The sequence below is a fragment of the Ochotona curzoniae genome, unplaced genomic scaffold (genome assembly GCF_017591425.1).
Source record: "Ochotona curzoniae isolate NIBS_2020 unplaced genomic scaffold, NIBS_Ocur_1.0 contig_1, whole genome shotgun sequence".
In the NCBI taxonomy this organism is placed as follows: domain Eukaryota; kingdom Metazoa; phylum Chordata; class Mammalia; order Lagomorpha; family Ochotonidae; genus Ochotona; species Ochotona curzoniae.
Genome location: NW_024464918.1, coordinates 44,004,514 through 44,030,592, shown reverse-complemented (window position 1 = coordinate 44,030,592; position 26,079 = coordinate 44,004,514). Strand labels below are relative to the sequence as shown.

At 49.8% G+C, this 26,079-nt stretch overlaps 1 protein-coding gene across 1 annotated transcript in view; it reads left to right on the top strand.

Annotated features, from left to right (window-relative positions):
• The window catches only part of LVRN (laeverin), a 48,863-nt gene that overhangs the window by 3,887 nt on the left and 18,897 nt on the right, over positions 1 to 26,079 (top strand). The window contains exons 2-10 of the mRNA XM_040977076.1: positions 11,639 to 11,781; positions 12,580 to 12,719; positions 15,517 to 15,643; positions 20,420 to 20,574; positions 21,469 to 21,582; positions 23,941 to 24,084; positions 24,232 to 24,297; positions 24,586 to 24,651; positions 25,020 to 25,186. Of these exons, the coding sequence (XP_040833010.1) occupies positions 11,639 to 11,781; positions 12,580 to 12,719; positions 15,517 to 15,643; positions 20,420 to 20,574; positions 21,469 to 21,582; positions 23,941 to 24,084; positions 24,232 to 24,297; positions 24,586 to 24,651; positions 25,020 to 25,186 (1,122 nt within the window). The remainder of the gene's footprint in view (positions 1 to 11,638; positions 11,782 to 12,579; positions 12,720 to 15,516; positions 15,644 to 20,419; positions 20,575 to 21,468; positions 21,583 to 23,940; positions 24,085 to 24,231; positions 24,298 to 24,585; positions 24,652 to 25,019; positions 25,187 to 26,079) is intronic.

Below are 26,079 nucleotides of genomic sequence, written 5' to 3'. Positions count from 1 at the left end.
CTCCCCAGGCAGGGAGGAAGGTGTTGCAGAGCCTGGACTGACAGAACAGTTGTCTTTGTTGCCCATTCTCCTTCAGACAACACACAACTCTCACACAGACTCTCTTCTGAAAGTCATTTCTTAGGAAACATTCACAGAGAAAGAGCAGGAGACTGGGAAGGGACGGAGGCAGGACGCGAGGTCAGGCCAAGTCCCAGGAAGGAAAGATCTGGGGAATGGGAGTCTGTCATTGGCAAGGCAGAGAGGGCCTTACTCGCCCACCTGGTCTTGACTGCTCTTCACCCCACCCCGGGGCAGGTGGGTGCTCAGGTCTCTGCTGTTCAGGCCTGTAGAGCACTGTCCTCTCATTTAGCATGGGCAGGCAATACAGCCAGAGCCACTCAGATTGGAACACTAGTGTCTTAGGCCAACAGGCCCTGGACAGTGGAGGTTGCAATCCATTGAGACCTAGGGGATCAAGAGTTTCTGCCAGGGGCTACCGAGGAGCCGCTGTGCTAACGGCCGAAGAGTCTGGGCTGCAGTTGGATGCTGAGAAAGCATTCACTCGAGATGGAGCACAGCAAACGGTGGCACAGAGGCCCAGGGCACCCATGGTGCAGCAAGAGCCCAGTGAGATCCGTTGCCATTGGGAGCCACCGAACCTTGCCTGCTGTGATGGAATGACTTGTGAAAGTGCAGTCTTCCCAGTCTGGCAGGCCCAGAAAGCCTCCCTCCCTTTCCGAGTCTCCTTGTCTTTTCTTTCCCCATGTGGCATGTGGGTAGGAAGATCCTTAGTGCCCGTGGAGTTTGTTCTTTGACTTGGCCTGAACCATGCTGTTGCAGACTCAGTAGTATTGCCTTTCACTGGCAAGCTTGCAGTCCCCCCATTGGCCGCTAGCACAGGGAGATGAGTTAGGAGGCCTGTGTTTATACCAGGCTCCTGTAACCATGGTTCAGTGACCCCTTGCTCTGTCCTCCAGGTAAAGTAAGTCTCCCTGAGTTGAATAACTGCACTCAAAACACTCTGGTTTACCCATGGTTTCTAAATAATCAACGACTCTTTAAGTTGTCAAAGACTCCATAAAACCTTGTGTGCCAGCTGCTCTGGAAGAGGGTATTGCGTGGCTCAGCTGCTCAGCCCCTTGGTCACATAATAGCAGATGCTCTGCTGTACAAATTGCTCCAGTGGTCCTGGACTACAAATGGTCTTTGACCATTTTCGAGACACGAGGAGGCCCTTCTTAAACATCTTCCAGAGGGTGAATGTAGTTAACACCAGTGCCCAGAATTTTTAGGGGCCATGTGGCATTCTCCCCTTGAAGATGAGACACTTTTTCATGTCACTAACATCCCATGACCAAATGGGAGCCCTTGGAATGCCTTCATCGGGGTGGTGTTTACCTTTTCTGGTTATGACACTGTTCATTGCACTTATCATTGCCAAGACGTGGTAAGCAGTGAATAGACATGGCCGCCCTGGTGTCTGATGCCACAGAACGCAGCTCAAAGCAGTGGGAAGGCTGGGATCCCCTCCTTTTCTTGCTGGCATAGAAGGGTTGAGATCTGGAAAAAGATATCTTGTAAGTAATGTATATATATAATATGTATAATTATTATATGTATTATATGTATAATCTCCTATATAATTATATGCACAATATATACCACACATATAATATAGAATACATGTTATATAACAGATACAATAATATATAGCATAATATATACAATATATAATATGAATATGTGTTTATATGTAATATATAAATATAATATATAATACAATATACTTTAAAAGTAATATATATTAATATATATACCGTTTAATATATGTTATATATAATTTAATATATAATATACCTTTTTATTATATATCAAGTAATATTATGTGTAATAGATACTATATGATATGTATAATTACATATTATATAATTATATAAATCTATGGTATATAATATAGCTGACATAATACATAATATAAATATACACATATTTATATGTAATGTATAAATATATTTTATTATATGATAATATATAGCATATATTGTATTGTAGATTATATATATCTTGTATTTCATTCCTCGTTGTGTCATCTTTTCCTCTGTCTCCTAGAACATGCTGGGTAGCTGTAAATCATTTCTGAGACGAAGGCTTTTTCTTGAGGTTGCCTTGCTGCTTTGCATTCCATGGTTCTTACACAGCCTGACTGTGATGTGGTTGACTTCACATACACAGACCTGGTGGTGCTGCAAGCTCTGTGTCCTTGGTAATCCCACCCTCCTGCCATGCCCACCTCTGTCACCCGCCTCCCCCCCAGGCAGACTGGTTGGCATTTCCTGTGTTTCATCTGGAGAGACCCATGCAGCCTGTACCCTTGCATGTCTTCCGCTGGTGGGCTTTCTTGAGCCTTTGGTTTCTGTCCATGGTTTCCTGTGGCAGGGATTTCTGCCTTGCATACATCTTCCACAGTGTGTGCAGCAGCTGAAAAATCCCCAATGCATTTGGATGGTTCCCAGCAATCAATAGTCAGGCCCTTGCATGAATTTACTTCACTTGAGCAAATGTCCAGGCTGCAGAGGTCCGATCATGAGGTAAGTGAGTGTTTACTGCTGTAAAACATTGCACAACTGCTTTCCCAGGGGTCTGACCGTTGAGAGCTTCCATCAACAGTTGGAAAGTGTCCAGGCGCTCCACATCCTGCCCAGCAGCTGGCCCGGCGAGGTCAGCAGGTACATGTGGCCCCCACTGCAGTCTTAGTTTGTATTTTCCTGATGACCAACACCATTGGACATCATTTCCCATCCCTGTTTTCCATCCATATGTCTCCTTAGCAAAGGATCTACTGAAACTTTTAATGCACATTTTTGTTGATTCTTTCTGAAATATGAGATTTGCAAATATCTTCTTCATTGTTTGTCTTTTCATTTTCTGCACAGTGTCTTTGCAGGAACACAAGTCTGAATGGATCAACTTTTCTTTTTTAATTTTTTTTTTTTTGAGAGGCAGAGAAAGCTTCCATCCACTGATTGGCTTCCCAGAAACACATAACTGGGGTTGGACTAGGCGAAGCTGGGAGCCTAATGGGCCAATGAGTGGCAAGGACCCAAGTCCGTGAGGCATCCCGGCTGCCCCCAGGGTGTGTTTTAGCAGGAAGCTGTAATTGGGAGTCGAGCCAGGACTCCAAGCCAAGCGTATTACAAGGGATGCAGGTGTCCCAGAGGGCATCTTAACTGGTCAGGCAGCACCTGTCACTCAGTTATTTATTTATTTATTTTTGTATCAAGCTTTTGATACTGTATTGAAGAAAACATCTGGTCCAAACTCATAAACATTTTCTTCTGTGATTTTGTAGTTTTCAGTTTTATAGAACATCTGTGATCCATTTTGAGCTAAAGCTTATGTGTGATATGAAGCATAAATGGAAACATTTTTCTTTATGAATATAGAAGTTGAACTATCCCGCTATATGCTGTAAGGTCTAATTCTTTTTCCACTGAATTGCCTTTGTACCTTTTTGGAAAAAAAGTAGCATATATGTATATGTTAAAATTGTGTTTTGTCCCATTAATGTTTGTATCTTCATAGCAACTCTGCGTTATTTTAATTCTTAGGCTTTATAGTAATTTTGAAGTTAGATGGTATTTGTCTCCAAATTCTCGTTCCTTTTCAAAATTATCTGAGATGTTCTAGTCCTTTGCATTTCCATATGTATTTTAGCATTAGATGATTAATTTCTACAGATTAGAAAAAAAAGTAGGGAAAAACTTGCTGGGTTTTTGACTGCTGTTGTGTTGCCTACAGAAAAATTTGACAAAAAATTTAAATTCTTACTGTGTTAAATCTTCTGACCCATGAACGTAGTATGTATGTGTGTGTGTATATATGACCTTCTTCATTTATCTCAGCAGTATCTTAGTTTTTACTGTACACACCATAAATATTTTGTCAGATGTATCCCTATTCATATTTGAACTATTTTTATATGTAATTATTTTCAAAGTTTGAGTTACTTATTGCTAATCTCTGTGTGTTTACCTTGTGTGCTACAATCTTGCTACATTCTTAGTTTTAGCAATTTTTTTGCTGACAATGATTGGTTTCCTGTTAGGAGGGAGATTACTCCATTGTGTTCCTTTCCCGCTCACTGGACCACTGGTTATTGTTTCCCTGTTTTTTCTTTTCCTCTTACATTTTTTAAGGGTTGGTGGCTGTTGTTGATTACTCTTACTAGATTTGGCAAGTTCCCCTCTGTTTCTAATATCCTGAGTTTTGTTAGGGGATGTGCTGTTTTGACATGTGTTTGTTTTACATCTGTTGAGGTGATCACATGGTTTTCCTTTAGTTTGTGTGGTAAATTGCTTTGATTTTCCATTGGTGAGCCGTTCGTCATTCCTAGGCTAAAGCGTGCCTGCTGTTGATTTATCAGCCTGTTTGGGTATTGTTAGATTTGCTCTGCTAGCGTCTTGGTTAGGACTGCCTCACCCAAGTAGCGACACTGAACTGCAGTTGTTCAGGGTCTCCTGCTTTGTCTTGCTTCTGGGTTCAGGTGATGGTGGCCTTGAAGACGAGGATGGAGATATTCCTTCTTGAGTTTCCATGCAGGAATTTGTATACTATAAGCATAGTTACTTTCTTTATGTCTGGTTGGATTTCCCCAGAAGGGCACCTGGCTGGAACTTCTGGCCGTGGTTTTTAGTCCATAGGAAGGTGTTTAATAGAAATGGGGACAGGGTGGGTCTGGTTGATTGGAGAGTGTAGCAGAGGGGCTCTCATGAGGGTGCCTGTTTAGTGAGGGTTGTCGGAGCCTTACGTGTAAAGTTCTAAAACATTTCCTTGTTCTCTAACTCCTGTGCGTTCTGTAGTGACACTGCCCCTTCATTCCTGATAGTGTGACTCTGTGTCTTTTTCCCTTTAGGAGTTGGGGACCTTCCGACATCCTCCCCTGTGCCGCTTACTATGTCTAACTAGGCTGATAGTCCCCTGGTCCTCAGCTTTTATGTTTTACTCTCTGAGGTCTCTTCTGTTGCTGGTAGCAAATTAATATTCCCCCGTGGCACCAGCATCCCATACAGGCACCAGTTTGTGTCCTGGCTGCTCCGCTCCTGGTCCAGCTCCCTGGTTGTGGCATGAGAAGGCAGTGGAAGAAGGACCAAGGCCTTGAGCACCCACGTGGGAGACCTGGAGGAAGCGCCTGGCTCCCAGCTTCGGATCAGCACAGTTCTAGCCACTGCAGCCATTGCAGGGTAGTGAACCAGCGGATGGAAAATGTCTCTGTGTCTCTCTCAGTAATTCTGACTTTCAAGTAAAATAAATAAATCTTTAAAAGATATTAGTTGAATTTGATCAGTTTTATTAATCTATTAAAAGCAGAACCACTTTTGTCCTTTTTTAAAAATTTCTGTGAATTACATATTGACCTTTATTATTTCCCCTTTGTATTTTGAGTTTTATTTCCTTTTCTTCTCAATATTCTTTTACTTATTATTTTTTTTAAGAATATTTCACTGGAAAGTCAGAGTAATAGGGAGGGAGGGGGAGAGAGCTCTTCCATCCACCGGGTCACTCCCCAGTTGACTGCAGCCAGGTCTGGGCCAGGCTGAAGCCAGGAGCCAGGAGACTCACTTGCGTCTTCCATGAGGGTGGCAAGGGTCCAAGCACTTCAGCCACTTCCTGCTGATCTCCCAGGCTTGTTAGCAGGGAGCAGGATTAGAAGTGGAGTAGTGGAGATATGACCTGTCGCCCTGTACAGTGCCTGTATTATAGGTGGCAGTTTTATCTGATATATCACAATGCGGGCCTCATTTTAGCATTTTTTAAAAAAGATTTATTTATTTTTAATTGGAATGCAAGATTTACAGAGAGAAGGAGAGACAGAAATATTTCCCCAAGTGGTTACAATGAAGCTGAGCTGATCTGAAGCCAGGAGCCAGGAGTTTTTTCCAGGTCTTCCACACAAGTGCCGGGTCTCAAGGCTTTGGGCCATCCTCTACTGCTTTACAAGGCCACAGGCAGGGAGCTAGAAGGGAAGTGGAGCAACGGGATATGAACTGGCATCCATATGGGATCCCGGCACATGCAAGGTGAGGAGTTTAGCCACTAGGCAATCGTGCTGGGCCCTCATTTTTGTATTCTTAAGACCAGCACAGCTCATTACTTGAAGAACCCTCTTTCACAGTAAGTGTGCTTAGTGTTAATTTCTCTAGTAACTTTTTGCTTTAGCAGCAGGCCACAATAACATTATGTTGTCATTTTATTTTCATTCCATTCATCATACTTTCCAGTTTCCACTTTGGTATCCTCTTTGACTCCTGGATTGTTCTGAACTGTGCTATTTCCTTAGTGAATGGCAGAGCGTTTTTCATGTTTCAATTGAGAGCCTGACACGGGCAGACACATGCTGCTGAGTCTGGATTGCGCTATAATGCTTTAAAGATCGCTCTCCTCTGGGTGAGAAAGTGGCTCCTCGGCGGTGTCGAGGGCCCTTTCTCTCCGGGAGTGACTCCCAGGAGCCTGGACTCTGGGACTGGAGCTGTTCTTGGCGGAGCAGTCCTGTGGTCTGGTGCTCTCTGCGCTCTGGCTGTGGGAGTCCAGGCGACCTCTCACAGCACTGTGTGAGCTCTGGGTGTGGTGTAGCTTGCCGTCACTCCTCCTGGTCTTTTCCCAGCGTCTGGGCTTCAGCACGAGGCTCCTGGAGGAGTGTGTCCATAGAGCCCGCCCCTCGCTTACCCTCTGGCCCTCGGATTCCGACTGTCAGTGTCTCCTGAGCTCTGATCCCTGCGTCCTCGCACGGACTGCTGGCCTGTCTCTCAGCCCCCCTGCTCCGTGTTGCAGTTCAGAAACGTCTCTTCCACACAGGACAGGTGGTTGTTGAGCCTGCCTTGCTCATTCTTCCTGTATTGAGAGTCCAGGTGCTTCTCAATGTCCAATATCCAATTCAGAATTAAAACATTTTCTTTCTGCAGATGTTAATTCCATCTGCCCTTGGTGCTGTGGATTCTAATCCTGTTCTTCAGCCATTTGAACATCTCACATTGATTTCCATGTTTCCTACGTTACATAGCTCGAGTGGACGGCGTGGGGGCAGGTACAGGATCCGGGCCTGGGAGCTAAGCTCTGGTTCTGGCACCCCCAGGCAGTCACTTTCCTGTAAGATTCTCCAAGTTGTCATCTACTTTAGAAATCCAGCAAGAAAGGACATATGATTCTTTCCTTGTTCATAGATTCCCTTAAAGAATACTGCTCTTTTCTGTTGATGGCATTCACTCGAAAAGGCAAGGAAGATTTGTAAGTTATGGAAAAAAGCAAAAACAGGAAGATGCTGAGATGGTGTCATGATGTAATGGCAGAAACTTGGAGTCTTTTTGGGGGACAAGTTGAGCAACATGATGGGTTTGTGTGGAGCAGGGAAAAAGCCTTCCTCACAGCAACTCTGTGCTAGACCTCTGGCAGGGGCTGCGGGGTAACACGTGGGAGAGTTGAGCAACATTGAGAAAGAGCTTGGGAGTCTCAAAGCCAAGTCGGTGAGCTCAAGGGCCAGGCGCGTGGTGATGCCGGCACTGCCTTCCCAGGTGACACGGGGCTGAGAGGTGCGACCGGGGACAGGCCATGCTCAGCAGGTACGTATCCAATGTCTTCTGAAAACGAACCTTGGGCAGGAGGTGGCCGCCTGGGTCCACCTTTCCCACTTTCCCTCCACAGTGGGCCATTCGTTCTCCTCATGACTGCAGCCATGGAAGCACACCTCCAGGCAGCTGCAAAAGTTGTAAAACACGCACCTGTGTGCCACTCAGCATGTTGAACCTCAGTCATCGTGAACTTGTCCTCAGCCCCTTGTCCTTGCCTCCCCTACCCTTCCAGCTGTCTCTTGGACAGAGGCTACCATGTGGCGGGCCAGGGTGCGTGGAATCCTCCACCTCTCTGTCCCCAAGTAGGGTGAGCGGGGCTGGAGACACAGGGCCCACCCTCCCAGGGCCCACCCTCCCCTAAGGGCATTTTCCTGGTTTCTTCAGCATTACCCTGCCGCTTTGCCGCCTGGAGTTCCCTTGACTCCGCAGGGCGCGTTCCCCCAAAACCCACCCCCCAAGTTCCTGTTCTGATGGGTACTGACCCCCTCCGCAGGCCCTGGACGTGTGTTAATGTAGCTCTGAGCCCCTCTGGCTTGCTGCAGGTGGGTGTTTATCCTGACAAGCCTTGGGACAGCCCCAATGTTGGCTCGCTCTGTCTTGGAGCTTGGCTCTTCCAAGGAACACCCATGGGTCCCTTGCCTGAGACTGAGCTGGTTTCCAAGCAGCTGCACTCTTTTGGCACTTGCCCCTAGTGGTCAGTGGCCTTGCTCCTCCACCTCCCTATCTACTGATTGCAGCTTTCCCAAGAGCAGCCTGCTCCCCAGGCTGTGCAGCACTGGGCTTGGGCAGTGCCTTCTACCCCCAGCTTTCCTGATTTGCTGGCCCTGGCATCAGGTGTCACCTCAGATCTTCCCGGTCGTCACTCCCGGCACCACCATCTCGGTCCCTCTGGTTTAAGCTTAAGAGGGGTCCCAGCTTGTGTACAACATAGCTTGGCCCCTGTCTTTTGAATTGCATATCTGTTTTGCTCGGTTGTCCTGTGGAAATGTTCCTTTGCAAGTAATCAGCAAACATGGTTCCTGAGCCAAGCCCTGGACCGCAGTCCGGTGGTGTAACCTCTGGCCCTGCCCGAGAGTTTGATTGCTGAGTGTGTTTTATGTAAGAAATTGGGGCAGCAACTCTCCCAAGAGTTTGATTTCATCTTGGAGTCAACTAGAGTTGGAGGTTTGTGGAGTTCCTAAGACAGCGAGGCATGACTGTTCTGAGGGTGTGCTGCGGGTGTGTTTATGTGGTGGTGGATTGAATCCTCAGGGTCTCCGAAACCTCAGGGACCCAGGGAGTTGGAAGGCTAGGTTCTAGGGCTGGATGAGAGGATGGGTCAGTGGTGCTATTGCCTGTGTCACAGTACACAGTCTCCCAGACTCTTTGTTACCCAGCTGGCCACTCAGGCCTCAGGCTGATCAGTGCCGCCATTGTACATTTCAGGGAGACTCTGAGGGTGGATAGAGAGGGGCCAGCTCCACTCTCTGAGATCAGGGCCTCCTTACAGGGCTGCTGGAGTCCAGAACAGAGAGGGGAGAGGAAGAAAAGCCAGCCTAGACTCCCCCCAAGTCCCAGCTGTGGCGTCTCCAGATCCCAGATGCCACCGTGGCGTTCCGTCTTTGCAGAAAGGCCTTGAGTTGCAGAGTCCCCAGTGTTTGGCTTGCCTGAGTGGTGACTCCTCTGCTGCAGCCTCCTGCCTGCTGAAACCACACGGTCAGTGTGCGCTCAGCAGAGCCGTCTGCTTTCTTGCCCTCTCCTTACCTGGGACTCCTTGAGATCCCCAGAGATTACCGGTCAGGGTAGCCAGTGCTGTTACAAGCCTAACTTGCTGTGGTTTCTGTGGCAACAACAGTAGACAACCGTCGGTGTTGTGGGTGACACTGAGAACGTCTTATCACTGCATGCATCAGTAGTGGGTGCATAGGTCTGGGCCTTGCAGGCAAAAGGTTGGTGAGAGCCCATAGCCACCTTCCTGCTCATGCAAGCAAAATTGTGAGAAAGCAGGGACAAGGCAGCCCGCACAGAGCAGGCTTATTAGCCAAGGACACTTTGCCACCATGGGCTCAGGGACCCCTTACAGGGCCAATAGAGAAGGGTTGTTTTCTTTTTTTAAGTTTTATTTTTGATGTAGTTCCCATAGTTGACAAGAATGCAGGCCCATAAAGACCACTGAAAAGTGTGGGGAGGGTTGAGGTATGGGGGAAGGTGGGTGGCACAAAAGCTTCCCATTTTCCTTTTCTTCCCTTTTCTCCTGTATGGCGGGGGGGGAAGGGGAGGGGGAGAGAAGTGGGTCAGGAATGAGGAAAGGGGAGAGGGCCGCTCCCAGCTGCCAAAGCTACATCAGTACCGGGAATTGAGAACGTACATTTGATATCATCTTAGAAACCCCAATGTGGAGAAGAATGTTCCAAGAGTTTTGCTGGAGCGATTTTGATAGTTCTGAGATGCTGTTGTTTTCACTGTTCCTTGGTTGAGACGGTCCTTCCAAGGTCCATTGGCTGTCAGAGTCCACCCTAGCACATCCACTCCCCCAGACACTTCCTGCCAAGTTTGTCCGGGAGAATTATCCAACCCCTTCTGCTTTCCATTTTCTTATGTGGCACTTCACATCCTCTGCAAACCTAAACAAGCTGGCCACCTTGTCTCCCTTATGCACCTGGGCATGCCAACCACTGCATGGGCATCAGCAATCTAGGAGGCCCAGTCCTGATACATGCATTCCAAGGTCAGACCACAAATCCGAGTTTTGAGGCCAGTGGTACAGTTAGGAAGTCCCCCAGAAATCTCAGCTGGGGTCACCCCAGACTTGACTCCTCCATGTGGCAGCCAGTTTGGGGCTCGATTCAGTCTGTCACCTGCATCAGCCTACACGCGCTGGAGATTGTAGTTACCTGTTCAGTTCTGTCCTCAGCCCCATGTCCTGTGCAAACCAACAGGTGCCCAGCCCAACCCAGCAGCCACAGACCTGGTGCTTGTGCACACCAGTGGGAACTGCAGCCTAGATTGGGTGACCCCTAGTAACTCCCAGCAGGCATGCTTCCAGCTCCAGTTCCTGTACTTGCCAGTGTGTGCAGCAGACTGCTCTGGTCTGGCCTACGGACCAGGAACGGGTTTTGAGTGTAGTGTCTGTCTTTAAGCTCTTCCTAAGGCCTGTGGCTTGTGTGCTAGTGAAAGCCTTGTCCTGGTGGAGAATGGGTTTCAGATGATTCTTGAAACAGCTTTGTTGAAATCACATCTTATTTACCCAAGAACTGGACCTGCAGCCAGGATAGAGCATCAGTCATGAAGCCCTAGGACAGTCATTGAACAGGAGGTTGACATCCACAGTTGTCCTCGGAAGGCGACTGCTCCCCAGGTAACGTGGGGCCCAGCGAGGGTGGCCATGAGCATGCAGCTTTACTCTGAGGAGGGAGATGTGGGCTGCAGCCCCGGGCTGTGCTGGCAGAGGCTGAGCTCGCCATCAGGCATCGCACCCCTGCCCCCTCCCTGCCAGTCTGCAGGGCACTGTGGGCTAAAGCTGCCAGCCGTCCGTGCAGCTGAACAAACAGCAGGAGCCCACGGATCTGCTCAGGAAGCATGAAAGGTGCTTGATTCTGCTGTCACGCACTGGGGTGACCCACCCCTGTTTCCAAAATAAGAGGTCCTATAGGCTTCAGCGGGAAGAAGAGGGGATCTGTGGGAGACAGGGAAGACACAGGCCAAGTTCACCCAGTGTGTGTTTTGGGGAAGCACGGGCCTTTGCACAGAGGGACCCATGTCGGGAGGGCCACTTCCCCCTAGCCTGACCCGGCCACTGTGGCTGCTTATTTGTTGTTTTGTTTGTGAAAGGTTTGAGAGTTTTATGACGTAATGAAGCAAATATTGTCTTTTGTGTTTTGGGTCTTAGGAGGACACCAAATGTGGTTGAAATTGGGGTGTGCGCATCCGGGCTGCCCCGGTACCCCAGGCTGGGTTACAAGCTCCGGCCTTCCATAGTCGCTCCTGCTTCCTCTGACCAGAGAGGAAAACAGTTGCTCACCCGTTGCACCTCTGACCCCGCAAACATGTTTCAGGGCCCTGATTGCCTCGCAGATGGAGCCCACGTTCGCCCGGAGCGTCTTCCCTTGTTTTGACGAGCCAGCTCTAAAGGCCACCTTCCGCATCACGGTGGTCCACCATCCAGCTTATGTGGCACTCTCCAACATGCCAGTGCTGGGTGAGTAGTGTCTCTATGTACTGGCTCTGCCTGTGGTGCCCTGTGGGCAGTCCCTCATGGCATTCTGAGGGTTCTGCCGGCCACAGCCACACTGGGAAGGCACTGGGCACTGTCCCGCTCCTGGACTGGCTGCCATGCTTAAACCTCCCACTGTTCTTGTGACTCCCCTTGCCGTAGTTGCATCACCCCCGAGCTCCCGCCCTTGACTGTTGATGGTAGCAGGCGGGCGGCCTGGGACACAGTCTGGCACACAGATGAGTTTTGTTTGGCTCATGTACCTTTTTAAAAACTCTGAGTTCATTTCTATCAACTAACAATGCAGAGATTCCACAGGAGAGTCTGTATCCCCGCAAGTCTTAGGACTAATGTTGACCTGCCGGGCTTGCAGCGGCTGAGGCCACACCTGTGCCCACACTGCCACAGTTCCATGGTTCTCCCTGAGCGACACCAACCTGGCCCCCGTGGGCCTTAGGGTCTGCAGTGTCACTTCAGAGGCCCAACTGGCTTCCCTCGAGACCTTGCTGTCTGACGATACTGTCCAAACCTTGGGAGAAATGAATAATGCCAGGGAGCAGTTGGAATGAGAGAGAGAGTGGTGGGGACCAAACTGAAGCACTTGCTCTGAGATGTGGCCTTCAGTCAGGCCTATGTCACTCAAGGTGCACACTGAGACCCAGCATGCTGTCCCCAAATCTTCCTTAGGTCTGTGGGGAGCCTTTGGGTGAGGACTGGCTTGAGAAATGACTTGCAGAGGAGACATTTCAGTTCACAGTGGTCTGACTCAAACAATTCCTGTAGGTCAGTCGGAAAGGGAAGATGTGAACGGCACCAAGTGGACGGTCACGACCTTCCACACCTCGCCCCGCATGCCAACCTATGTGGTCGCCTTTGCCATCTGTGACTTTGACTCAGTCAGCCAGACCGAGCGGGGGAAGGAGGTAAGTGAGGGTATGGCTTTGGAGAAGGGGCCTTCCCCACTGAGGGGCCTCACCTGTGTCCCCAGCATTCTCTCTCCTATGTCCTTTGAAAGCTTTCAGGGTGTTCTTGCTGAAGGGGACAGGAGGATTCCTGTTGTACGCTAAGGGGACTCCGAAAGGCCACCCTTCCTACCTGCTCTTCCAGGCCACTTTGAACCCTGTGAATCCGCCCTCAGCCCCCCTCCCACCCCAGGAGGCTCAGGTTTTGGGGCTCACTCAGCCTCAGCTGGGGAGTCAGAATGGCCGTGGGCCTAGCAGTAGAAGCACACAGCAGCAGGAGGCTGCACAGCGGTCCATGTCATCCTGTCTCGGGGCAGGGCTGCCATGGCCTATGGTCTCTTCCTAGAGGACCTCCAGCTGCCCTGCAGGCAGAGGAAACAGCGTGCCTGCAGAAGTGCACACCCACCAGAAAGCTCCAATGCCAGCGGGGCTTGCCAGTGCAGGCCTGTGTTGGGCTGCCGGCCAGGCCTGTGTTGGGCTGCCGGCCAGCCCTGCAAGGTGAACAAGTTCACTGATTTCTCTAGAGGGAAACCAAAGTGCAGGCTGGCTGCAGGATCCGGCCAGGCCCCAAAGTGCTCATGTGGTGAGAGACGCAGACCTGGAGAAGCTGGTGCTTGGTCCACGTGTAGCTAAGAAGGCCTGTGGTAAACAGACCAGGGTGGTTGTGGAAAGGAGGGACTTGGGACAGAACCAGCACACCTGGGCTCTGCCAGGGATGGACGAGGGCCAACATCTCCACAGTGGTCCTTGTTGGCCTGGCTTCTAGCTGTCCTGCCGGGGACCACCCAGCCGCCCGTGAGCCTGAAGTCCTGTGACTGACCTCACCTGTGGCTGCCGGAGCGGTCATCTCTGGGAGGAGCCTGGCAAATGGAAACAGGTACACATGTGTGCCTGTCTCCTCTGGGGGAGTGTGGCCTGTGGAGAGGAGGCTGCCTGAGTGGTCTCAAGTTAGAACCTGAGGGGCAGGCAGGGTGGCTGGGAGGAAGGGGATGGAGAGCTAGGGCCAAATGCCAGGCCCCTCCTGCCCAGGGTGAGGAACCCCTGCAGCCGAGGAAGGCTGAGAGCATTGACAAGTCCTGGCATGAACCCCAGAAACAGGTGATCGCCCTTTGTGAAGGCAGGGCATTCCTGAAGCCTAGTGTAACTCAGAATTCAAGACACATTTTCAGGGCGTGTATCCTTAGAGTGTACAGATCTAAGATTGCTTTCCTTCGGTTTTCTCCAGGGTTTCCCAGAAGAGCTCTCATTATAATATTGATTTGTTTTCATCCATTTGAAAGAAAGAGTTTCAGAGACAGAAGGAGGGAAAGAAGAGGAGGAAGAGAGAGAGAGAGAAGAGAAAAGAGAGAAGAGAGAAGAGAGGAGAGGAGAGAGGAGAGAAGAGAGAGGAGAGGGAGAGATCCTTCAAATGCTTGTTCACTCCCCAAGTGCCCTCCCACAACCAGGCTGGGCAAGGCTGAAGGCAGGAGCCTGGAATCTTACCTGGATTTCCCACATGGATTTGGGGAGCCCCAGGACTTGGGCCATCATGAGCAGGAAGTGGATTGGATGCAAAGTGGCCAGGACTGAAGTCACACACTCCCCCGAGTGGCAGCCTGCCCTGCTGACCTTGCCTGCCCACCCGAGAGCTCCTTTTTGGTTAATGGCACAGCTCTTGCATCAGGACCCATGTTTTGGTTCTGTCACCTCACACTCTCACTATGTTTTTAGCATTAACACTGGCCATTCTGTCACAAATCACTTAGATGGTGTTGTAGGGTGTAAAATGCTTTTGTTGACGATAACAATGGCTGTTAACCAGTAGCCTGTCAATCATACAGATCACCTTCCCAGTGCCCTGCCAGAAGCACAGTTCCATACAGCTGACAGAGCGGGGCAGGCTCCTTTCTTCCTGCTGAATTGCAAGAAGGAACAGATTAACTGAGAATTAACCAAGAATTGGCAACAGAATTAACCGAGTGTAATGCACTCGCTGCATCAGCTTTAAAAACTTAAAACTTCACGATTTTAAACAAAGGGAATTGACCTCATTTGAATTATTGGAAATATAGAGGGACTATTGTTGTCCTAATTATTAAACCACTTAAAAGTGTTTGTGATTCCCATTTGCTGAGTCTGTACTATACTACTTCTTTAGAGAGAGACTGACTTCCAGCTTTGTGTTCACTCCCTAAAGGCCTGGCCACCAGGACTGGGGCAGGCTGAAACCAGGAGCTTGGAACATAGACCAGCAATCGCATGTGGGTGGAAGGGGCGTCTTCTCCTGCTTTCCCAGGAACTTTAGCAGTGAGATGGATCAGAAGCAGAGAGGTTGGGATGCAGACTGCCTGCTTGATACAGTATGCTGGCTTTGCACGTGGTGGAATAGCCTACTCTGCTGCAGCACCAGCCCCATGTAGAAGCATCTGACTCCTGAGGGCATAGTTGCGTTTCAGCTTGTTAGAAATAGGTCTTGAGAAAGGAAGTCGGAGTTCCAAGTGCATTTTCACCCAGACTCTGTACATTCCCTGGGGACAGGTGGTGGTGTGGACCATTCCAAGGATTACTTTGTCTCAGCGTTCTACCTGTGGTTGGTAGAACTTGAAATGGGAGCCTTCTGAGGACAGCCCCAATGGTATCTTAGTGTGTGGTCCTCCAGGTTCTTTCAGCATACGTTCCCATGTCAACATTTTCCTGTGCAGCTGCTGTTGAAGCCGTGAGGGCAGGCTGTCCAGAGCGCCTTGCTCTTCCTAACCACCGCCATGCTGTTTGGGTTCAGGTACGCATCTGGGCGCGGAAGGAAGCCATCACAGACGGATATGCAGACTTTGCCTTGAACATCACCGGGCCCATCTTCTCTTTTCTGGAGGATTTGTTTAATATCAGTTATCCTCTTCCCAAAACAGGTGAGGTCTTCCCTCGCAGGGCAGCTGGTCTCCTGTGGTGGGGACGGGAATGCTGGGTGGAGGTCTTAGGCTCACCGATGGGCTCACCAGTTGTGGCCATGTGGCTGCCGCATTGGAACTGGACTCCTGGCCGCTCACTGTTAGATCACGCATCATCCGCAATACATCAAAAGTTTGTGGAAAGTGGAATTGAAAGGAAAATGTGTTTTGATGACCATGATCATTTTCGTTTTGTTGTTTTGTTTTTATTTAACATTTTTTATTTTTGATGAAGTTTACATAACTGATGAGGGTGCGAAGGATTGAGGGTTAGAGAAAAGTAGGCATGATCATTGCTTCCAAGTTTTCTATTTCTTGTTGTTTCTGTGGGAAGGGAGGAAATGAGAGGAGAGACCATTCCCAACCTCCCAACTGCCTCAGTACCTGGGGATGGGGAGCAGCAACCGATATCAACCCGGGGTCCTGATGCGGTGCGTATTCCAAGGGTTTTGCCCAGGTGGTTTTGATAGTTCTGAGATGTCGTAGCTCTCATCAGCGAGGAAGCCTTTCCAATGCCCATTGGCTGATATAGTCGAACTTAGTCTCCATTCAACCATATTTTTTGCTGTCTCCTTTGGCTGGGGTAGTTGTCCAGTTCTGTTCTCCTTCCTCTGCTATGATACCATTTGTCTTCTGCAGGCCCAGTGGGCTGCTGCATCCTCCATGTGTATCCGGCCTGCTGTCACTGCTAGGATTCTTCCAGTGAGGAGGATGAGTTTTAGCAGGAGGGCCTAAGGACCTGGGTCAGGCGACCCAGACCCCTCAGAACTCCCTACCCCTGGGATTCATGGATCCTGCACCCACCATGCAGCTGGGCCCAAGGATCCAGGCTGGGTGACTAGGCCCCACCTGGTCCCCTGCCCCCAAGGCTCACCGACCTGGCATCCACTGCTCCCAGACTGGCATGGCTTGCTTCAGTCCAGCATCAACCAGCATGTACTGCAGCCTGGTTTTTCTAGTTCACTCCCAGTTCCAGCTCTTGCTGGTGGGTTTTGTATCCTAGCCTGGCCCAGCCAGCCCCTAGTCCTGGCCCTAATGTGGAATGTGGTCTGACCTCCAATCCCACACTCTGTCCTGGTTCTCAGATCTGCCAGTGAATGCTATGAATTGCCCCAGGCTGGCCCAGCCCCAGACCTGACTCGCATGTGTGCTGGTGGGTACAGTAACCTGGCCTGGCCTGGGCTGCTCTTTGCCTTGGTTCTTGCACTCATCTGCAGGCACTGTGTCCTGACAGAGGAGTTCCCTAAGCTCCTCTGTCAGGTCTCCTCCCAGCAGCAGCTCTCGTGCACACCAGTGGCTCCTTGGCCCAAGTTGACTTTGTCCGCCTCTTGTCCTGGCAGGAACAGTGTCCTTATCCAGCTGGCCACACCCATTCTGGTTGATACTCTTGGTAGTTACAGCCCAGCCATACCTGGCCCATGCCCAGACACAGCTCTCACGTGGCTCAGTGGGAGCTGAGACCTAGCCCACCTTGTTCAACACCCACCCTGGCTCTTATAAGTACCACTGGGCGCTGGAACCTGGCCCAGTCTGGTGCTCCCCAGTCCCAGTCTACACCCATGCTGAGGGAGACTGCAGCCATGTCCAGCCCAGAACCCTGCCCCTCTTCTGGCTCTCATGTTCATCAGTGGGAACCCCAACCCAGCTGGGTGTCTGCTTAGCTCCTCCACCAGGCCTGTTCCCGGTCACAGATCTTGAACATGCCAGTGGAGATTATATTTCCACAGTGGTGAACCCACGTACCCCTTGACAGATTCTGCCCCAGGTCTGATTCTTTCACATTCTGGTTGGTGTCATGGGTCAGCCTAACATTTCCAGTCTCCTGTTCTGAATCTCTTGGTGAGTACTGTAACCTAACCCCACCACATAGTCCTAGCTTTAGTGTGTGCCAGGGAGTGGTGGTCAGTGGTGGTAGGTGCTAACTATCCCAGCTCAGGTCTCCCATGTGTGCTGGTGCTTCAAGTCTGACCCTTAAAGGTCCTCCCATTTATCCCTTCAAATCATTCAGTCTAAGCCCCCACTTACCTCAGTGGCCTTGACTATGGAAGTCCCTAATAGTCATTCCTCACCTGAACATGAACCCTTGAGTCCCCACTCACTCCCAACTGTGCGATCCCCAGACCACTGTAAGCCCACACCCCCAAGTCCCCAGAGTGCACAAGCCCAGTGTGGGTCCAGGAACTCCCAAGCTACACGTCCCTGCTGGGGACTCAGTGTAGCCTTCCTTCCTGCAGACCCTGCCCTCCCTGCTAAGCTCTAGCCTCGCTGCTGGTCATGCACACATGCAAGTGGTGCTGTGCCCTGCATCTCCTTAGTGGCTTGTGTGTCATTCCAGGTCCCTGTGGGAGCCCTGCTGTTCTTGTGTCTTTGAAGTATTCTTTAGTCGTCAGCCGTTGAATTAGGATTTGGGTTTGCCTTGTGTAGAATTGGAATCGTTTGTGAATATCGTGAGTTCCTTCAGAAGACATGAACATCCATCATCTCCCCTGTTTCTGTATAGAATGCACAAGTCCCTCTACACTGGGCATCTGGACATCTTGTTTGTTCCTCTGAGATGTCCCCTGAAGACTCAGAAGCAGTGCGCTCTGCCTGGACTGGCAGGCAGAGGAGGAGATGAGCAGCACATGTTTGAGAGCTCGGGCCTCCAGGGTGCCAGGAAGCCAGGGCCTCTGCAACTCCAGCTTTCCAGCAAAGGGAAGTGGGCCTGGAGGAACACCAGTCCTCTAGGAGTCAAGACAGCCAAAATTCAGCCCTGGAGTCTCAGCTGTTGCTGTTGCTCTGGGGCTGGAGGCGCCACAGATGACCTTTGTCCGAGCCAGGAACGTTTGGTTGTGGTTATTAAGGATGGGGGATGGAGGTCTGGAGGCATCTCTGGCCCCAGGTCCCTTGCAGCACACGCTCCATCCTGTGGGCCAGTGCTGTCCTTACACACTGCTCATGGTTCTCCCTCACGTTCTCTGAAATTGAAGTCCTCCCCATCCTTCCTGGCGCCTCATCCAGCCCTGTGCACTCCTGCAGGAGGCTCAGCCAGAACTTCTTGTGATTGCTGGCAGACCAACAAAACAGAGACCCTTGTCCCTGGATCTTTGGGAGAAGGGGGATGAGTGATTCATAATTACTTTCACTCTGTGCTTGAGCCACTGATGGAACAAATGGAAAACAACAAATGCCTTCTCCAGCAGCATTTCCCACATATACAAGTCTCCTCCTCTACCAGCGTGATTTGGAAAGCTGTTTGCTTTATTTCCTCCTCAATATTCCTTTAGCTTACCCTCTTGTAACTTGCTCAGTGAATTCTTAACTTTGGAACCCAAGGTAATGTGAATCATGTGGACAGTACTTTTTTCCCCCCTCCCACTGTTAGAGTCATTTTAATCCATAGTTGAAAATCAGAAGTAAACTGAAGTATCGAAATACCAAAAAGAGTTAGATCCTCCTTAGGTCAGTGTGAGTTTTGGAAGAGTGGTGAAATGCTTTTAGGAGTATAGGTAGGTATTTAAGACTCAGAAGTTTTGAAATGGCACATTGGACATGAACATGCTTTTAAGATTATGATCTTATAGAAGTGAAATATGTCATGGTGGTCGTTGGAGGCCAAGAACGGAAGCCTTTCTGGAAATGTCACATGCTGTGTGGTTCTAATGCTAAATCCGTCTGGAACCTTCTGTAAGAGGAAAGAGATCAGTGGCTGCGGGGAGGATGTGGGGACAAGGCATGAGGTGAGCAGGTGGGGACAGATGAGCTATTCTGATTGGGAGGATGTGGGGACAAAGCATGAGGTGAGCAGGTAGAGGATCGAGGGGCCATGCTGGGGGGAGGGTGTGGGGACAAGGCATGAGGTGAGCAGGTGGAGGATCGAGGGGCCATGCTGCGGGGAGGATGTGGGGACAAGGCATGAGGTGAGCAGGTGGAGGATCGAGGGGCCATGCTGCGGGGAGGGTGTGGGGACAAGGCATGAGGTGAGCAGGTGGAGGATCGAGGGGCCATGCTGCGGGGAGGATGTGGGGACAAGGCATGAGGTGAGCAGGTGGATATTCCACTTCCTTCCCCTCCCCTCTTCTTCCCTTCCCCTCCCTTTCCCTTCCCTTTCCCTTCCTTTCCCTTCCCTTCCCCTCCCTTCGTCTTCCTCTTTCTTCCCCTTCTTCTTCCCCTTCTCCTCCCTCTCTCCTCTCCCCTCCCTTTCCCTCCCATTTCCTCTCCTTCCCTACCCTTCTTCCTCTCCTCTCTCCTCTTCCCTCCTCTTTCCTTTCCCTCCCTTTCTGTCCCCTCCCCTCCCCTTTTGCTGCCCTGTTCTGGCCTCCCCTCCCCTCCTTGTCAGCACTTGGTGTTGGCAGGTCTGAGTTTGCCATTCTGACAGCATCAGCAGTGTCTGATAATGCTGGGCGTCTTTGTCTGCCATTTCTGTACATTTTCTACCAAGGCATCAGTGCGGATCTCTGCCCGTTTTGTGATGACATTGCTTGTTTCCTTTCTGTTGACTTGTAAGTGTTCTTTGTGTATTTTGGATGCAATTCCTTTCATGGAGGTATTTGACTCTTGTATTGCCTGCACAGTTTATTTCCTGGTGGCTGTCTTTGATATTTATCTTTGAACAGTCTTCCTATCCCTTTGGTTATAAATGTTCCCTTTTGTTTTTCCTAGGTTTATGATTTAATTTTTGAGATAATTTATGTCCAGAAACCCCATGTTGTTTTTAGAAGAGATGATTTCATTTTTCCCCCATTTAAATCCACTTAGATTTAATTGCCTTGCCTGTTTTTGACAAGCATGCGATGGAAAACTGGGGCCTCATGATGTTTGATGAATCTCTGTTGTTGCTGCGGCCCAGTGACCATCTGACAGAGAGAAAGGCTATGATCACCTACATCGTCTCCCATGAGATCGGACACCAGGCACGTGGTAAAATGTTCCTCCTTCTCTCTCAGGAAGGCGTCTGGCAGTGTCCTGCCCCAGAAAAGCAGAGTAGTGAGGGAAGGGAGGATGTGTGTGACCAGAGGCTGGTGGCCTAGAGGCCTCGTGGGAGGAGCAGTGGGCCAGGGTTGGGTTAAGCCAAAGTACACAGAGCACACACACAGCCACACTTCACCTGTCATGTGAAGTATCATTTCCTACTCTAGCCTGACTACACATTCACCTGTCACCCCGAGTGTCAACCGTGTGTTGTTTTGGAACACAGGCTGCCAACTATTAGGCCAGCACAGTGGCTTCAAGAACTTGATTGAATACCAGGGCACAGACTTATTTGGTTTTGATTGAATACCAGGGCACAGACTTATTGGTTTTAGGAGTTACTGCAGTTTTCTTTCCTAATTCTGTATATCAACCATTTGACACTTTTTCCACCTCTTAAGCTCAGCTAGAAGTAATTACAGCTGGACCGTGTAATGGAACAAAGGAAGGCTTGAGCAATTTCTGCACAGGCCAAGTCCAGCTGTGTTCTTAGAGCCTGCACGCTCCCAGCAGAGTCCTGTTGTAGCATATGTAGAATGCGAGGAGCTGGAGCCGGCAGGTGCTCAGTGGTCGGCAAGGGGGAGTGGAGAGAGGCTCTGCCTGAGCCCACACTTCCAGTCACTGCACATGAGACGGTTGTTCCACAGGGATGTATTTGTAGTGTCTCCACATGTTAAAGCGACAGGATGTTTTGCAGAGTCATCATCTTTACATTTTATTATTGAAGGCAGTGCAAGTTTAATTCTGTCTTTTGATTGTACGTTTACTTAACATACAATTACAACACATCTAACTTAAATTTAAGAGTGCTTTCTTTTTTCTCCCATCTCCGAAAGTGGTTTGGAAACTTGGTTACCATGGATTGGTGGAACAATCTCTGGCTCAGTGAGGGCTTTGCATCTTATTTGGAACTTGGAGTGATTAACTACCTCAACCCCCAACTCCCAGGAGTAAGTATAATGTTTTTTCCTTATATAAAAGTAATGCGTGTTTATTTATGGTTAAAATATGTAAAATTCAGAAAAAAGTTAGGAAAACTGTGGGAACCCCAAGCACTTCAGAGATGGTGCATTTATTTTTAAATTTTTTATTCCAGATCCCTTCCCTGTTGTCAACAGTTTTGAAAGTGGGAATTGCATAGAAATATGTGCATTTCATGCTCTATTGTGAGCATTTCTGCAACTGCCCGAGTCCTTTTTGAAAACAGGATTATTTGATAGCTGCCCGCGTTTCCTCACCCAGCATCCCGAGAAGGTGTCGGTGTATAATCTTGCCCTGTCAGCAGGCTTTGGGCTGCTTTTGCTGTTGCCTGGACTAAGCTGAACACCAGATAGAGTGATGAATAATGTGCTTTCTGTGACTAAGTACTCTGGCTGGTGTGTTTGGTCTGATTTGAGGAATGAGTGACATGCTGAAAAATGAAGTCCTGGTTCTGCAGATCTGGCTATTTCGACTGTAGGCCATAACTGTGATATTTATTTAGAGTAATTAGGTAGTTAGATGTTCATGTTTAATGTTACCTTTTGGTGTGCAGCTCAGTTCCTTGGCAGTGTGCGGGTCCTTCTGGGCTCACGTCTCCTGGTCCTCACTCCTCTCTGGTCCTCCAGCCATTCCTTCCCACTTCTTCCTCTTGTCACCTGCCACTGTTCCTGGAGCTGGGTGTGTGACCTCCTCTCCTGTCTCCGCCCTCACCCATGAGTGAGCTTGTTACTATTTGAAATGCTGGTCCCCTACGGTTAGAGCTTCTTTACAGAGGAACTAGCAGGTTTGGGGCAACAGTGTCCTTGCTGCGGGAAGTTCAGAGCACGGGGAATGGCGGACAGAGTGTGTTCCACAAGGGCTAACCACTGTTGGGCTGTTTTCCTGAGCTCTGGATGAGGCCGAGTAGACCCTGTAAGCAAGCGAGTGCTGGCTTGGCAGTCGGTGTCCCAGCAGTACATGGTGCCTGCCCAGTGGGCTGACACTAAGTGCATGTGCAGCCATTTCAGTAATGAGGCACTGCAGCACAGAGGTGTCCCAGCGCTCACCCCTGCCCACCCGCAGTGGTGCGGAGGGCCTGAATCTTGGCGTGGGCAGCCCAGCCCCTCTCTGGCTTTTGGTGGGGTTTCCTTCAAGCAAACAACTACCCCGCCCTGTGTCAGAGGGGAGGGAGGAGAGGGAGGCTTATCCTTAGAGAGGGAGGGAGGCTCATCCTTGGAGAGACGGACCTGGTCATTTGAACAGCTCTGTGGTCCTCATTACAATGTGATAAATTCCCTTTCCATAATGCAGACACCATTGACTGAGGTATCCCGTCTTTGAATTTATTCCCAGTTATAAATGATGTTTGTGGGCTTGTGAATCTATAAATATGGCATGCTTTTGGTCTGTTCATGTCCTCATGAGAGATTTATCAATGTTAAGGAGTCACTAATAAAATTACAAATAAAATTCTAGAGGATTCCAACCCCTTAGACGTGCTGTCTCCTGGAGGCCTTGCCAGAGGCCAGGACCTTTCTAGGAGAAATCTAGGTGACTTTTGGAAAGCACACTAGCTTATATAAATGACTTTTTAAAAAATCAAACTAAGAAATACAAAATGAGGGTTATTGTGGTGGGTTAACTGCCTGTGACTCCAGGTCCTGTAAGGGCATCAGTTTGATTCCCAGCTGCTCCACTTTCAGTCTGGCTTTGGCTCTGATTGGGCTAGTCTTGGCTGCTGCAGACATTTGGGCAGTGAACCAGCGCATGGGAGATCTCTCTCTCTCTTCTCTCTTTCCCGTTCCTCTCTGACTCTCTGCCTTCTGGTGGTGATTAAGGTATGAAATGAGCCAGTGTCCTACAGCTTTGTTGCTCCAGGAATCCTGCCTTGTCCTCAACGCTGCAGTCATGGATGTCTCTCTGCTGTGCGCTCTGGCTACTTGAGCAGCAGGCTTTTTTTTTTTTTTAAGATTTATTTATTTTTATTGCAAAGTCAGATATACAGAGAGGAGGAGAGACAGAGAGGAAGATCTTCCGTTCAATGATTCACACCCCAAGTGAGCACAACAGCTGGTGCTGTGCCAATCCAAAGCCGGGAACCAGGAACCTCTTCTGGGTCTCCCACACGGGTGCAGGGTCCCAAAGCTTTGGGCTGTCCTCAACTGCTTTCCCAGGTTGCAAGCAGGGAGCTGGATGGGAAATGGGGCCACCAGAATTAGAACCGGTTCCCATATGGGATCCAGCACGTTCAAGGCGAGGACTTAAGCCACTAGGCCACGCTGTCAGGCCCAGCAGCAGGTTTTTAAGCTCTTCTAGGACCACTGACGCCTCCATGTTCTCCTTTGTAGAATGAGATATTTTTAGCCAACATTTTACACATTATTCTTGGAGAAGATCACGCCTTGGTGTCCAGAGCTGTGTCCTCGAGAGTGGGGAATTTCACAGACACGAGTGAAATCAATGAACTCTTTGATCTGTTCACGTACCACAAGGTAAGGACCATCAGGGTTCCCTCTGTGCTCGTGGGCAGTCGCCTCGTGCAGATTCTGAGGATGGCAATGTGCATTCAGCTTCCAACTGGATGGAGAAAGCTCCAAGTGCGCCCAGGGGTGCTGATAACGGCTGCTTTGTGTCCCTAGGGAGCGTCTCTGGCCAGAATGCTCCACAGTTTCCTGGATGAGCCTGTCTTTATCACAGCCCTCAGGGTGAGTGTCTCTATCACAGCCCTCAGGGTGAGTGTCTCTATCACAGCCCTCAGGGTGAGTGTCTTTGTCACAGCCCTCAGGGTGAGTGTCTCTATCACAGCCCTCAGGGTGAGTGTCTCTATCACAGCCCTCAGGGTGAGTGTCTCTATCACAGCCCTCAGGGTGAGTGTCTCTATCACAGCCCTCAGGGTGAGTTGGCAAAAAAGAAAAAAAAAGCTGTTGTCAGTCAGCTTGGCCACATCCATTGCTTTGACTTCTTCCCTAACCTTATCTTTTCTGTTTTTATAGACCTATCTGAAGGCTTTTTCTTACTCGAATGCTGAGCAAGATGATTTGTGGAGACATTTCCAAATGGTAACTTTCCTGTTCTCTGTGTTCGATGCCAGGGAGGATGCCAGATAGTCAGGGCAGGAGGCTGTGGCGAGCGTTGGTTCCTGGGGAGCCCTTGCCCCGGACATGGTGCCCCCTTTGTGGGAGGGCTGCGGTGGATCCCAAGGCTCAGAACAGGAGATTGTAAACATGCATCCAGTGAGTGCAGGCGTGGACTCCAGAGGTGTGTGTGGACAGAGTTCACCACTCGCTGTCATCTGCCCCAAGTGTCGCCCGCCAGGGCACACGAGTGGGTCAGAAACAGAGCTTCTGTTAGGAGACTGCTGCTTCAACAGGTTTCACTGCTAACCCTATCTGGTTTTGTGATTATTTGTTAAAAAAAAAAAAAACAGGCCATAGAGGACCAGAGTACAGTTGTCTTGCCAATGACAGTGAAAAGCATAATGGACAGCTGGACACACCGGAGTGGTTTTCCAGTTGTCACTTTAAATGTATCCACGGGCGTTGTGCGACAGGAGCCGTTTTATCTGGGCCCGGTTCAGACCCTTGTCACCCATAAGTAAGTGGTTCTGCCCTCTACCTCACTCTCCTTCCTTGGGTGGGGCTCTGTTGGAGGTGGTCAAGGAGCAGGACCCTTGCCAGGCACACACCCGTTTACAAAGGGATCCCACAGGACCGTCACCTTGGGCTAAGCGGGTGGCAGGGAAGCTGCTGATACTGAGCTGGGCCTGCGGCCTTCAGTTGGGGTTCAAGGCAGTGCCACTCTCCACTGCCTTGGGTTCCAGTTCATGAGCAACCGAAGAATCCCGCTCTGGCCCTCTGGCAGGAGTAATAAGCTTTCAGGACTGTAAGACAGGCAGGAAGGCAGAGCCCCGTGTCCTTGGGGAGTTCTGTGAGGTGAGCATGGGGTGTGCATGTCTGTGTGTGCCTGTGAACATGCAGTGTGTGCATGTGTCTGTGAGCATGAGGATGTGTGCGTGCACATGTGGGTATGTGGGAGTGTGTTTGAAGCCAAAGCAGATTGAGTCAGACCCTGGTTCACATACTGACCTCACCATGATTCAACAAATTTGCTGAGTTTGAGTCACCTTTTTATAAGAGTAATCTGGTAGCGTGCATCCCAGGAGAGTGCTATTAAAGTGGAATGGTGGGTTCCTTCCTCACGTTCTCCTTCCATTTCTTCAATTATTAGATAATTTTCTGCTGTTCATTGCATTTAAGGCAAAGCACAAATGAGCAATAAATCTGCAAGTGACGTTGCCAAAATTTACAGTCAGTCCTCCTGTTTATGTAGAACCTTCAGGAGGGGAGAGAGGAGACTCCAAGTTCCCTTCTCCCTGTAACGCCCTGTGAAGTGGGGATGAAGCTGTGTCTTAGCTGTGCACGGAAGCATGGACCCACACTTGACAGTCTCTGAGAACCGCGGCTTGCAGGAGTCGGTGCAAGACTGGA